Source organism: Zophobas morio, unplaced genomic scaffold (assembly GCF_036711695.1).
Source record: "Zophobas morio isolate AGI-343-1 ecotype UQ-CSIRO unplaced genomic scaffold, CSIRO_AGI_Zmor_V1 ptg000046l, whole genome shotgun sequence".
NCBI classification, from domain to species: Eukaryota; Metazoa; Arthropoda; class Insecta; order Coleoptera; family Tenebrionidae; genus Zophobas; species Zophobas morio.
This window is the reverse complement of record NW_026972151.1, coordinates 1,084,343-1,097,375: the sequence shown is the minus strand read 5'-3', so window position 1 is coordinate 1,097,375 and position 13,033 is coordinate 1,084,343. Positions and strand designations below refer to the sequence as shown.

The 13,033-nt window shown below is 35.5% G+C and overlaps 3 protein-coding genes across 3 annotated transcripts in view; 1 reads left to right on the top strand and 2 right to left on the bottom strand.

The window, feature by feature from the left end:
• The window catches only part of Flo2 (Flotillin 2), a 227,164-nt gene that overhangs the window by 196,245 nt on the left and 17,886 nt on the right, over window positions 1-13,033 (top strand). The gene's annotated exons all lie outside the window — the stretch shown is intronic.
• Window positions 546-5,440, bottom strand: LOC135142069 (glucose dehydrogenase [FAD, quinone]-like). Its single transcript, XM_064073726.1, has 3 exons — window positions 4,808-5,440; window positions 3,842-4,739; window positions 546-1,173 (listed from the first exon to the last, which is right to left on the bottom strand). Exons 1-3 carry the CDS (start codon window positions 5,434-5,436, stop codon window positions 610-612), a joined length of 2,091 nt encoding a protein of 696 aa, XP_063929796.1. The 5' UTR covers window positions 5,437-5,440; the 3' UTR covers window positions 546-609.
• On the bottom strand, window positions 6,996-12,937 carry LOC135142267 (glucose dehydrogenase [FAD, quinone]). The gene is made up of 3 exons (XM_064073952.1): window positions 12,639-12,937; window positions 8,890-9,090; window positions 6,996-8,836 (listed from the first exon to the last, which is right to left on the bottom strand). Exons 2-3 carry the CDS (start codon window positions 9,083-9,085, stop codon window positions 7,146-7,148), a joined length of 1,887 nt encoding a protein of 628 aa, XP_063930022.1. The 5' UTR covers window positions 9,086-9,090; window positions 12,639-12,937; the 3' UTR covers window positions 6,996-7,145.

Sequence of the window (13,033 nt, the reverse complement as noted above, 5' to 3'; positions counted from 1 at the left end):
GAACCTTGGGGTTTGTTGAAGTTTTGAACGGTATAAAACGTAGTGCCGCTTTAAGAATATAAAAATTACCCCTGGAGTTTTTTTTGTTAGCAACTAAAATCAACAGGTGGTGTTTTTTAAAAACTTTATAGATTCCTTATGTTGTCCATATTTCACACTTATTCTGTAAAATTTTGAGTTGCCATCAACTCTTTTTGGGAGAGATAAACTTTGATTAACAATTTACTATGATTACGATAAGCGTAAAGTATTTATTTATTTGCGAGATTTCAGAACATTCGGTTTTGCAGTCTTAAAGTTAAATTTGAAAATGTTAAACAGTTTTGATTTTTTTCAAAAATCTGCCGCGGCCGACAGAGAGACGAAAACGAGGGACCTATTTTTCGCATTCTTGGGGTCATGAAACGTCGAGGAAACATGAAAGACTCGATTACAATATTCAGCTTACGCTCAGGAAGTAAAAATGGATTGGTTTACGGCCACTTAAACAGTTTCCGGCTGCACTTAGAAAACAAAAATACTACATATATTTATTTATTTCACAGTCAAAAAATAAATTGTCAAACTAATGCTAATTTGAATTGAAATGAAAGTCAACTGAAAATGCTATTACCAATAGTCAGGATCCACAATTCTGGGAGCCTTCCTCATCACTTTGTCTTGATTATTTTGATCTTGATCTTCTTCATTACTTTGATCTTCATATTCTTCATTATTTTCATCTTGATCTTCTTCATTATTTTGATATTGATCTTTTTTATTATTTTGAGCTTGATTTTCTTCATTATTTTGATTTTTATCAGCATACTCCCTCCACTCTTGTTTAATCATATCACTAGCTTTTTCCGCAATCATTATAATGGGAGCGTTAGTATTACCGCTGACAATGTAGGGCATAATTGACCCATCAACAACCCTCAGTCTTGATAAACCTCTAACTTTTAGCTTGGGGTCAACAACCGCCATCGGGTCATCGTCGGGACCCATTTTCGCAGTACCAACGGGATGGTAGATGGTCAGAGTGTAATACTTGGCTTGACATGCCCAGTATTCATCTGAAAGGAACTCTAAATGATGACAGCCTGGCATGCGGAGGTCGTTGTACCGAGTATTGTATTTTGCCATCACAGTGGTGTTCATAATTATGTTGTATGCGATTTTAGCTCCTTCCACCTAGAAAAAAAATACATACAGGTTTTTTGTCTTTCTACTTCTCGAACGTAAGCCAAGGAAGTATTGTAATTGATTCCATTGGGCGGCTGGCTACATTCATATTTTTTCGGTGTGTCATGACCCTTTGAGTACGAAAAAATAGGTCTCCTTTTTCCGTTTGTCTCTCTGTCTGTCTATCCGCCATCTATGTCAATTTTTGTTAGACAGATAATTTCCGCAACTACCAGACAGATTGTTGCCAAATTTTAAATGGTTATTATGAACACATGCTGATCGTAAAACGCCAACCAAATTTTGTCTAATCATCCCCACCAATAATGTTATGGCATCACTTCAAAATTGTACATAATAAATGGGTTCTGGATTGTATAAAATAGTATACTCTTACACATGTAGTTTATGAATCCGTGTTGAGTTTTTATCCTAGATATCCAAATTTTTTCGAAAACAATTAAAATTTTATAACAAAATTTTACAATCTAATTTAGAGTCTCTAAAACCGTATACTTTGAAATATTGCGGACGTTTTAAAGTTATCACAAACATGGTAAATTTTTAAGGAAAATTTATTATATGTTCGTGCCCCAAAAAAATTTATGACGTCACCTATAAATTATATTAAATAAATCCTATCTAAAATGCGCAAAATATGATGATGAGTCTATACTTATAATTTATTCATTCATATTTTTTAGCATTGCTTATACAGAACTATGAATTAGTCCCGAAAGTTCGGGTATATTGTTATTATTAGTATTACAGTACACCTATACATTGATGTATCCTTGCAGAAATATTGATGATGTCATCACAACAGTTTGTAAAGGAAAAACTCATTTGAAACATACGGCTAGCACGCTTTTTTACATCTACTTTAACATTACAGACATGTCTTTATTTTAACGTATTAAAGAAATCGCAAAATCAAATTTACAATTTTTCGGAAAAGCTGGGTATATTTTATTGTACATCAGACACGAGGGAAGTTTTGTCGAAATATCCTTCGACCAATTTTTATAGTCAATTTTTTTGCCCGCAAGGAGTGGCTTGTTATTTTCAGATAAAATTTTGGTATAATTTTTGCTCGTGATCTAACGATCCACTGCTATTTCTACGGTTACATAGCCACGACACTGGTAAATTTCACAGAAAAATCGACTCCAACGATGTTGGCATGTTTTCAACGGAAAATAATTCATTATTTTTCATTCCAAATGATTTTTGTCCAAAGAAAGACTTGGCGAAGTGGGTCGATGGTCTCAATTTTTTTTGGCGGTTCGGTTGTTCCAGATTTTTATGATGAAAATAGAAATATTCCTAAGTATTGCGTCATAAAATATAACAAGTTTTTTTATATTTTATTCATTGTTTTATTATTTATCTCACAGGTTCTGTAAGTCTTTTTCGGAATTTTAAACAAATTCTCTAATCTTTTTCTCTAAGTTTTGCAATTACGTGATTTATATTGCATTTTATAATATTCGCACTAACAAAGTGCCTTCATACTTGATGAATTGGATAATGACGTAAGTCACATAGTCATTATAAATAATCTTCATCGGTATTCGAAAAAAATCACACGAACAGACGTTTCACCAGCTTTTTTCAAAAATATTTTACTAAACATTTTATTAATAATGATAATTTACAATCTACATCAGAATGTTTTGTTAGATTATAGCAAAAAAGAAGTGGGACTTTCGTTATTTATTGTTTTTTTACCAATATTCAGCACTTTTTCACTGAATTACAAAAAACGAACAATCCTCTACCATGTATCTGTGGAAACATCCTGTATGCTATTTGACCTAAATTTTCATATACGGAGTGGTTATATTAAAACAAAATTCGCAAAATATTTATCCTTAAAAATATTGACAGAAAACAAAAATAAGGTATGGTTATAGAAGATCTATGTATGCAAAGTGAATCTTGACGGATATAACTAAAAAGGACTGTACCACTACAAAACTCAGCCTAACTAAATGGTCGAAGAAAATTTATTGCTTCGTCAAGATGACAAACGATTAATTAGTTACTAAATGAGAATTTTTTTAATTATTAAATATATACATATTTTATATAGATACACGAATAAAACTTTTTGTCTGGCTTCTGAACTGCTTGCAGATTATTTTATTACTGAACTGTGATGGAACTTTCGCAAGGTGTTTTTGTTAAAGCTATAACATATCAAATGTTCAAAGTACTACTATATTCGCAAACGACTTCTAATAAATTGTCCCGTTTTTATTGGAGAATGAAAGTCATTTCATCTCGAAAACAATCTTTCAACTAATTTCAAAGGTTCTCGAAATATTAATAAATGACAGTTCTGGAAATCTAAAAACAGAATTTCAATGTTTACGCTATTTTGAAAGTAAAACCGATATGTTTGGTGTCAGACTGAGAAAGTTGCTGAACAAAGATTATTGTATGAAATTAACGTAAAGTAATTTCAAAATTAATGACAGTAATTTATACTAGCAAACTTGGTTTTATTATTCATTACGTCAACGCATGCAGAGTTTGAAGTATAAGTGTTAATTTATGATAACTCGTACATTGTTAACAACTGAAATTGCATGTTTGTTATCTATTAATTATAGTATTTAAAACAACAATAGCAAATAGTCGAACTAAAAATAAATTATTAAACTCAACTTACTAGCACTTTTATATCATCCTTATCAGCAAAATAGTTGGGATAAATAACAACATGGCTATTAGGATTTGTGTCCTTCAGTAATAACTTTCCTCTGCTCTTTGGCCTTAACAGTAAGACTATCACGTTGAAAGCATCTTCATACAGCACCTCTTCGTACACAGCGGAATAAAACTCATCCGTCAAACCAGCTGCCTTCTTTCCAAACATCCCTCCATCTGTGTTATCAGCATACGAAGTAAAAAAATACTGAATATCGGGCCAATCATCCTCAGGATTTTCATATTTCGTCTTAACAAACCCCATAACCTCACATTCGGGTAGCCAATACACAGGACCTTCTTTTTTCTGAGCAAACTCATTTATTGTTTCAGTCGAAAACACTTTAGGAAGAATAAAACCACAAGTCTTATTCTCATACTCTGGAGGTGGTTGGAAGAGGAAAGTTACTCCACCAATAGCCGCGTGATCTTGTAGATTCTCCCCCACACCGGGAGAATCAACGATTACTTCTATCCCGTTTTCTTGTAAATGTTGACTTGGCCCTACTCCTGATAACATGAGAAGTTGGGGGGATTGGAGGGCACCAGCACTTAGAATAATTTCTTTGTCAGTGTAAATTGTTCTCCGAACACCGAATTTGTTGACAATAACAGCCATAGCTTCTCGAGTTTCGTTGTGGATGATGATTTTTTCAACGAGGGAGTAAAGACTGATGTGGAGGTTGGGGCGTTTGCTAACTGGACGAAGGAAACCTTTGGCAGTACTACAGCGAAGACCATCTTTGAGGGTACCATGAGCAAGGGTGAAACCGGTTTGATAAGGCCCGTTGATATCCAAAATGGAGTAACCTATTTCCTGGGCAGCCGAGAGGAACCATTCAGCCATTGGAGAATGATACCTGAAAATTAAAACACGTAGAATAAGTATTTACTAATTAAAATAAATATGGAGACAATGAATTGTTACCTGAAGTTTTCCACCGAAAGAAATCCACCTGTTCCATGATAATCATTATCTTTATAATCCTCAATTCTCATATCCTCCGACTTCTTAAAATACGGCAACACTTCCTTGTAGCTCCACCCCACGTTCCCAATCTCCGCCCACCGATCGTAATCCCGCCTATTCCCCCTCACATACAACATAGCATTCAGCACACTACAACCTCCCAAGACCTTGCCTCGCGGCCAATTGCATTTCCCTTCCACCATCCCCCTACAATAATTCTCACCCGGCTCAGTCTTAAACTGCCAATCCAACGGCGACAATTGGAGGGTTGGAAATAGCAGCGGCAAATCGGTTAGCGAAATTTCGTCAGGCCCTGCTTCCAACAAGAGTACGTTCCAGTTCGGGTTTTCGGTTAGTCGATTAGCCAAAACAGCCCCGGCGCTGCCACCCCCGACGATGATAAAGTCATAAGAAGGGAGGATTTCGTATGTGGGGATGTCACTGACGCGGTGTTCGAGGTCGATAATGTCTGTACGGTGGGTTATGGTAGAGGAGTAGAGGTACAATAGAAAGCCTAAACCGGGGCCGAGGGTTAGGGCCATTCGGGTCACGGAGAAAAGGTTCATCTGGGTGTGAGGAGATGACATTTTGATGCGGAGTTCTGCGAACGAATGGACGATTATGCTGGTTTGCGCCTTTGCACGATTAAAGAATTGCTGAGATACATGAAATTCAAGAGAGGTTTGTTGGTGTCGCAGCGGGAGCGGAAATGTTGAATGTGTGCAGAGTATTTATTCATGAACAAAAACTTTATGAATGAAAAGTGATACAAGGAAGATACGAATACACCAATAGTTAGGCTGTCCAAAAATTTCGTATTGGCTAATAAGCTAATAACATTGCTACAAATTTAAATTTACACACCCACTGTGGTGTTAACTATATATAACATGCTAACGACAACACGAAATCCCCAAAAAAATTTGTTACCACAAATATACCGGCCCTATAGTTCAAACATTTCTCTTTTTTTTTTCTCGCTACAAAGTGCACTGAGCTTATTACAAATCAGGGTGTGTGTTTTCTAACTTTCGAAATTATTAAATTATGCTTTTTTTTTACCGAGCGTAAGCAAAGGAAGTATTGTCATCGAATCCGTCGGCCGTCCATATTTTTGGAAAAAAATCAAAATTATGAAACAACATTTTGTAATTTAATTTCGAATCTGCAAAACCGAACGCTTTAAAATTTTGCAAATGGTTTACAGTTATGATAAGCATGGTATATTTTTAATCAAAATATATTTACTTATCCCCTCCAAAAAATTAATGATGTCAGCTCAAAATTATGCCGAATAAAACCTATCTAAAATGTAGAAAATATGATACGTCTGTACTTGTGATTCATCATTCCATTCATATTTTTTTGGATTTGCATATACAGGGTGACTTAAAAAAAATAATGAATGCGTGAATTTATTTTATTGAATTAATCAAAACCGAATGCTTTGCAATCTTGAAGATGTTTTCAAATTATAAGCATTAAAGGATCTAGAGCAGGGCATAAGTCCGAGATTCCATCAACGGCATATAAAATTTCACAACATCACAGCATTCAATCCAGTAGTTTTGGGCTAATAACATCACCAACAGACTACACACGGTAGTCGCCAGACGACGGATGACAAACAACGGACGTCTACTTTTTCCTAAAAACTCTATACAAAGTATCCATTGTTGATTCGAGTATTTTAGATGGGAATGTTTTCATCTCGATAATTATACTTCTGCTTTCATCAATTTTGAAAACTTTAGAGAATTATTCCTACTGGATGTTTCTTATAGGTATAATAATAACTCTTTTTCTGAATGCACACATTGTTCCCTTTCGTTTAATCATAATAGTAGAACAAACAATACTTCACAGTTTCACTTTGTTAGTTTTGTATTTATCATAAATTTTGCACTGGTTGTATGCCATTCTTAAAAATCAGTTTTATGTGTTGTGTTATAAACTACAACCGTACGAAAGTTTGTGGAGACTATATATCCTACGTTGTATAGCTCTCGAGCGAGTCTTGGTTTGTTTTTATTTTAACAAACTAAACTAACCACAATTAACTACAAATATTTGAAAATTTATTTATTAAACAACTCCATCAACTTCTAAAAAAAAAGGATAACCCAAAAATATTAAAACATGAGAATATTGTTAGTCGCATCAAATTTATTGACATTATGTTGAAAACAGAAAATAATTTAATATAAAATTAATGATATAACTACACATATCACAACCTGGTAATTTTTATTCACTTGCTTAAAGAACAATTTCTATCTCACAGGAATATTTCGTGTCACATTTTTCTCGTTCTCGCCCACCGCCCATACCTCGCCGTTTTAACCCAAAACTCTTTAATCAAATCGGCTCCCTTTTCTGCTATCATAATAACCGGGGCATTCGTATTCCCACTTACTATTGTAGGCATAATTGAGGCATCAATCACCCTCAATCCTTTTATGCCATAAACCCTCAACTGTGGGTCAACCACCGCCTCCTGGTCCCAGTACGGACCCATCTTGCAAGTACCAACAGGATGATATATAGTTACAGTATACAATCTAATCATACACTCATAAAACTCATCCGAATAGTCTTTAAATCCTTCACAATCGGGAAATTTGTGAAGAGTACTCTTATAATATTGGAACGCCTTAGTCTGACTCAAAGCCACCCCGATTTTAACCCCTTCAATCAAAGTCTTCATATCAAAATCATCCTTGAAGTAGTTTGGATAAATCAAAGGATAATCAAGAGGATTTTTGCTTCTCAGTTTAATCAAACCACGACTTTTCGGACGAAGCAACATGGGGATGACACTCCAAGCATCCTTATCTGCGATTGGCCCAAACACTTTCTCGTAGAACGTGTCAGTCAACCCATGTGCTTTCCTCAATTGGGTACCGCCGTCCGAATGAGTAGACCCTGAGATAAAGTGGAGCTCAATATCAGGGAAATCATCAGAAGCATTCGCGTACTTCGTATTAACAAAAGCCAAGCCTTCGACTCCGCCCAAAACTGTTAAAGGCCCGCCTCCGAAGACCGTGTATTGCATCAAGGCACTGACGGAGTAGATGCGGTCCAGTCGAATCGAATGTGGGCGGTTTATCACAAATGTCAATCCGCCTAGACCTATATGATCTTGTAAGTTCTCTCCAACGTTCAGTTCTTGTACTAAGGGAATTTTATGTTTGTCGAGTTCGGCACGAGGACCGACTCCTGAGAGCATGAGGAGTTGGGGAGAATTTACGGCCCCTGCAGATAGTATTACCTCTTTTGTGGCACGAATCCGGTGTAGCTTTTTATCCCGGATGAACTCTACCCCGTAGGCTACTTTGGAAGTTGGATCGATGAGAATCCGCGTTACTTGCGAATGCATTGCTATGTGCAAGTTCTTACGAAGTCGTATCGGTCGGAGAAAAGCTTTGGCAGTGGAACAACGCGCTCCTTTTCTAACAGTACCTTGCGCTACCATGAATCCTGCTTGGTACTCTCCGTTAATGTCTCTATTTTCGTATCCTAGCTGACGGCCACCTTCCACAAAAGACGCAGTAAGTGGTGTGTGATAAGGTGCTTCTGAAACCGTCAAGTACCCTCCAGTTGAATGGTAATTAGTACGTGATAAATACGGATTCTGGTTGTCTTCACTCTTCTTGAAGTAGTAAAGTGCGTCTTTGCTTCCCCAACCGGGATTTCCAAGTGATTCCCACAAGTCGTAGTCTTTCTTGTTGCCTCGAAGATACAACATGTAGTTCAGTACTGAAGAACCACCCATGACTTTTCCTCTAGGCCAGTTGCAGCGTCCGTGCTTCATCGCTAAACAAGCTTGACCTTGAGGCTCGCTTTTATACTTCCAGTCGATTTGAGATAGTTGTAGATACGCCGCCATTAAAGGAACATCAGAAATTTCAATTTCGTCGCCACCTGCTTCCAGGAGTAGGACCTTCCATTGCTCTACCTCGCTAAGTCTGTTTGCAACCACAGCACCTAAAAACAGTACTTTTTTTACCGAAAATATTCATTCTTATGTACCATCTTACCGGCAGACCCTGCTCCAACCACTATGAAGTCGTACGTTTCCAACTCATCGGTGCTGGTGTCTGCGATCCGAGCTTCCGGATCCAAAAGGTCGTACTGGTAGTACGCAATCGCTGCTACCAGTGCAGGGATGAACACTGCCAAATTCGATGCAGCTGAAGCTCCTAGACCAAGAATAGGAGCTGTCAAAGCTTCCATGTTTCCTGTAAAATACTAAAATGTATAACGTACCGAAAAGTAAGGTCATTCTTGTGTGCTGGTGATGACTGGACTGAGTTAAACCTATATTTAACTTTCTACGATCGCCCTTCCTTTAATTATTTGAAGAACAACCGATTAACGGCCATTGTACTACTAATGGGGAGGAGAAAGAAAGAAATAGTGAATTTTGTTGCCCAAGACTTCTACGACGGAATATTAATGCGGTGTCGGTACGACGAAAGAATGATATTAGTGGAATGTTATGGAACGACATTAATGGTGTTGGTGTTGAATTTTAATCAGGGTGGATTTACCTGAATCGTGGCACGTGGGCACTATCTATATTTGTTTCTCAACGGAAAAGTGGTTCAGTGTGTTCATGTTTGTGTAACGGCGAATTATGTTCGTGATTTTTGCTTAAATTTTGCCAATTTTGACCAGAATTATAATCCAGGTTTGTTTATCAAAATTGTATTTATTTATTAAGAAAGTGAAATTATTACACTGATAAATAATTACTTTTTAAGAGGATGAGCAACTCTAAATGACCTTGAGCCAACGCTCTCCCACATAATAAGATTATTTAAATTTTGGGAAAATTAGGTATAATATATTTTTGTCTGGGACTATACAAATAGATGGGTACCTACAAAATTTCATCATGCCCCTGTAAAGGAGGCACCCCATTGCGTTGTACATCGAAAATTTGCGAAATATTGGTTTTGTCCTGCACCTCTCTTATAGTAATTACCGGGAATATCTAAAAGATATTTTAACTTAAAATATACAAAGCCTTCTTCTACAGAATGACCAGACCGGATTTTTGAATTCCTTTAAAAAAGGCATTACAAACACGTGTTGAAATTCATCAAACTTTGACCCCTAATATCTAGAAGAAAGGGTTCAAATTTTAAAAATGTAGTCTGCTCATTTTGTACATCCATCTTTTAATAGGGCAAGTGCGTTTTCAAAATTAGATTATCGCTGTGAGAACGGTAGGACAAATAGTATTTTTTGGGCTTGTTTGCTTGGGGTTGCTCATCCTCTTAAGTGATTACATTTGAGTTATATATTATTTGCAGAGTGTGTTAAAAAAGTGTAATATTGTAATTAAAAGTAAGTAAGTAAGTAAGTAAGTAAGTAACTGCCCATTCACAATGGACATAAGGCATAACAAGTACATAAAGCTTACATAAATACGTAAAGTTGAAACTATGGAAAACGCGTACCCCTGTTCACAGTGGACGAACGTAATTCTTATGCTTATGAACGTTTTATGTAATCCTTGTGTGCGTACACAAAGTTGAAATAAGTTCAACTTTGTGCACGAATTATGTCAAAATTATGTTAAAATCTAGGGACTTTTGAATGCCGCTATTGAATTCCCTTTGACAGTTGGCACTTGGCACTTCACACCTTTGATTATATTATAAAAATTATAATCAAAGCTTCACACGGCGAGTCTGTTCTGTACTGCGAGTTGTCAAGTTCGAATATCGTATGAAATTTTAGGTTAGATATTTTTTTTAACTCAGTTTGAGGTTAACCGTTTCTATGTTTAGCCGGGAGTTATACCGTTCTGCGTTTGCGCAGTTTAACAATTCTTACAGAGTTCACTCTGTCCGTCCACTGTGAACGTAGATAAGCATAAGCCAGACACAAACCAAAAACGTAAATTATGTTATGCGCTCGTTCTTATGTCTTATGTCCATTGTGAATGGGCAGTTAGTAAGTAAGTAAGTAAGTAAGTAAGTAAGTAAGTAAGTAAGTAAGTAAGTAAGTAAGTAAGTAAGTAAGTAAGTAAGTAAGTAAGTAAGTAAGTAAGTAAGTAAGTAAGTAAGTAAGTAAGTAAGTAAGTAAGTAAGTAAGTAAGTAAGTAAGTAAGTAAGTAAGTAAGTAAGTAAGTAAGTAAGTAAGTAAGTAAGTAAGTAAGTAAGTAAGTAAGTAAGTAAGTAAGTAAGTAAGTAAGTAAGTAAGTAAGTAAGTAAGTAAGTAAGTAAGTAAGTAAGTAAGTAAGTAAGTAAGTAAGTAAGTAAGTAAGTAAGTAAGTAAGTAAGTAAGTAAGTAAGTAAGTAAGTAAGTAAGTAAGTAAGTAAGTAAGTAAGTAAGTAAGTAAGTAAGTAAGTAATGTTTTATTGTGTTAAACTAAAAGTTACAGTCGTCATAAAAAAAGAATATACAAAAAGGTACTTATATTTCTATAAATTACAAACTGAAATTGTACTCTAAATATTCATTAATGCTATAAAATGCATTTGCCATTAAAAATGATTTTATTTTCCTTAGAGCTTCCTTAGATGATAGTTGTCGGTAACTTAACGGCAGCTTGTTAAAAAATAATATACAATAATAATTAATAGCATTTCTACAGCGGGAAATCCGCCAATATTCAATCGACAGGTCAGCTGATCGCGTATGATAGTCGTGAAAGGAGCTTAATGTGGGAAAAGACACTATTTCCAGGAGGATATATTTTAAGCTATGGTAAATATATAGAGATGGTAATGTCAATTTGTTTAGTGTTTTGAAATACGATTTGCAGTCATCCCGGTATGCAAGATTTGCAATGATTCTGATCGCCCTTGGCTGAAGTCGAAACAATTTGTGTATTGCAGAGCTATGCCCCCAAATTAATATGCCGTAAGTTAGGTGAGCTTGTACTAAAGCGAAATTTATGTAGTAAAAACATTACACCTTACAATTTTGGTACCATAATTTGTGAACAAATAATATTCCAGTATTAATAAACATACGCAAATAAAATCAAAAGTAGAACGACAAATTCTTTCGTTATACATCCCAGCGGATTAAAATTAGTCACAGCTGCGTTTGGATAATTTCAAAAGCATTTTTGCTATTGTAGAATACTTATTCGCACTAGATATCAATACTCATATTCTGTCACACTTTAAAATTCAGGAATGATTTTGGTAAGCAAACTAGAGAATATCTAGATTAAGACTTTCGAATTCTTTTTACTGCGTAAAGTTGCAAAATATGTACACCTAAACGGGCGTGGGACTGTTGCGCGCAAACTACCTGAGTGATAAGGGACAGTTGCACGCAACGGTCCGAAAAATTTAGGATATAGTGATGATGGTTGTATGTATTTCGGAGTGTTCGAAAATCTAACAAAGTTCATTACGTAACCCAGGTTAGTGACTTTTAAAGGTAACTTTTTTCGGGTAGTTGTTTAATAGTGAACATACTGAGTAGAATATTAATTTAAACGAATACTTAAAACAACGGTAATAGTTGAGCGGTTCTAAAAAAAATATTTTTTTTTATAAAATTTACCTATAATTTATAATTAAGGGCACTTTTGGGAATATTATCTTAAAAAAACATTTTAAAAATTGAGTTAAACTGTCTCACATTAAAATATCACTTAGATCTAGTGAAAATTGTTTTATAAATATATATAATATGTTTGATGAATGCATCTCGTTTAATACAAATAGTATTTCGTAAAAACACAAATCTAAATCTATTAAAAATAAAAAAATATCATACCAGACACAAGAACGTGTAAAATTTCTGGATAACTCACCAAATTCCACAAAGTGACTACACCGTCAACAAAAACATTTAACCGTTATGCACTTTCCAGAAACCAAAAACAACCTGTCGCGAAATTTCAACAAAACAAGCATCGTATAGAAGGCAACTATTTGCCAAAAGATGCACATTTCACCATTGCAGCATCTTCTTGTCTTCTTTTGCAAGCATTCGCCTTGAACTTGACATTTCTTCAGATAGACTGCTGAGCCTTAATTTTCCTGCGGTGTATAAGTAAGTGTAAATGTAGTTTCAGCTGCGCTCCATTGGAACGGTGACAGAGTATTTCTTCGTAACGGAATTTCTTCCAAGCGACCAAATTAGTACTGGACGATCGTTTTGTAACAGATAGACTTTTAATTCGATTGAATGAGTGGAGCGTGATTT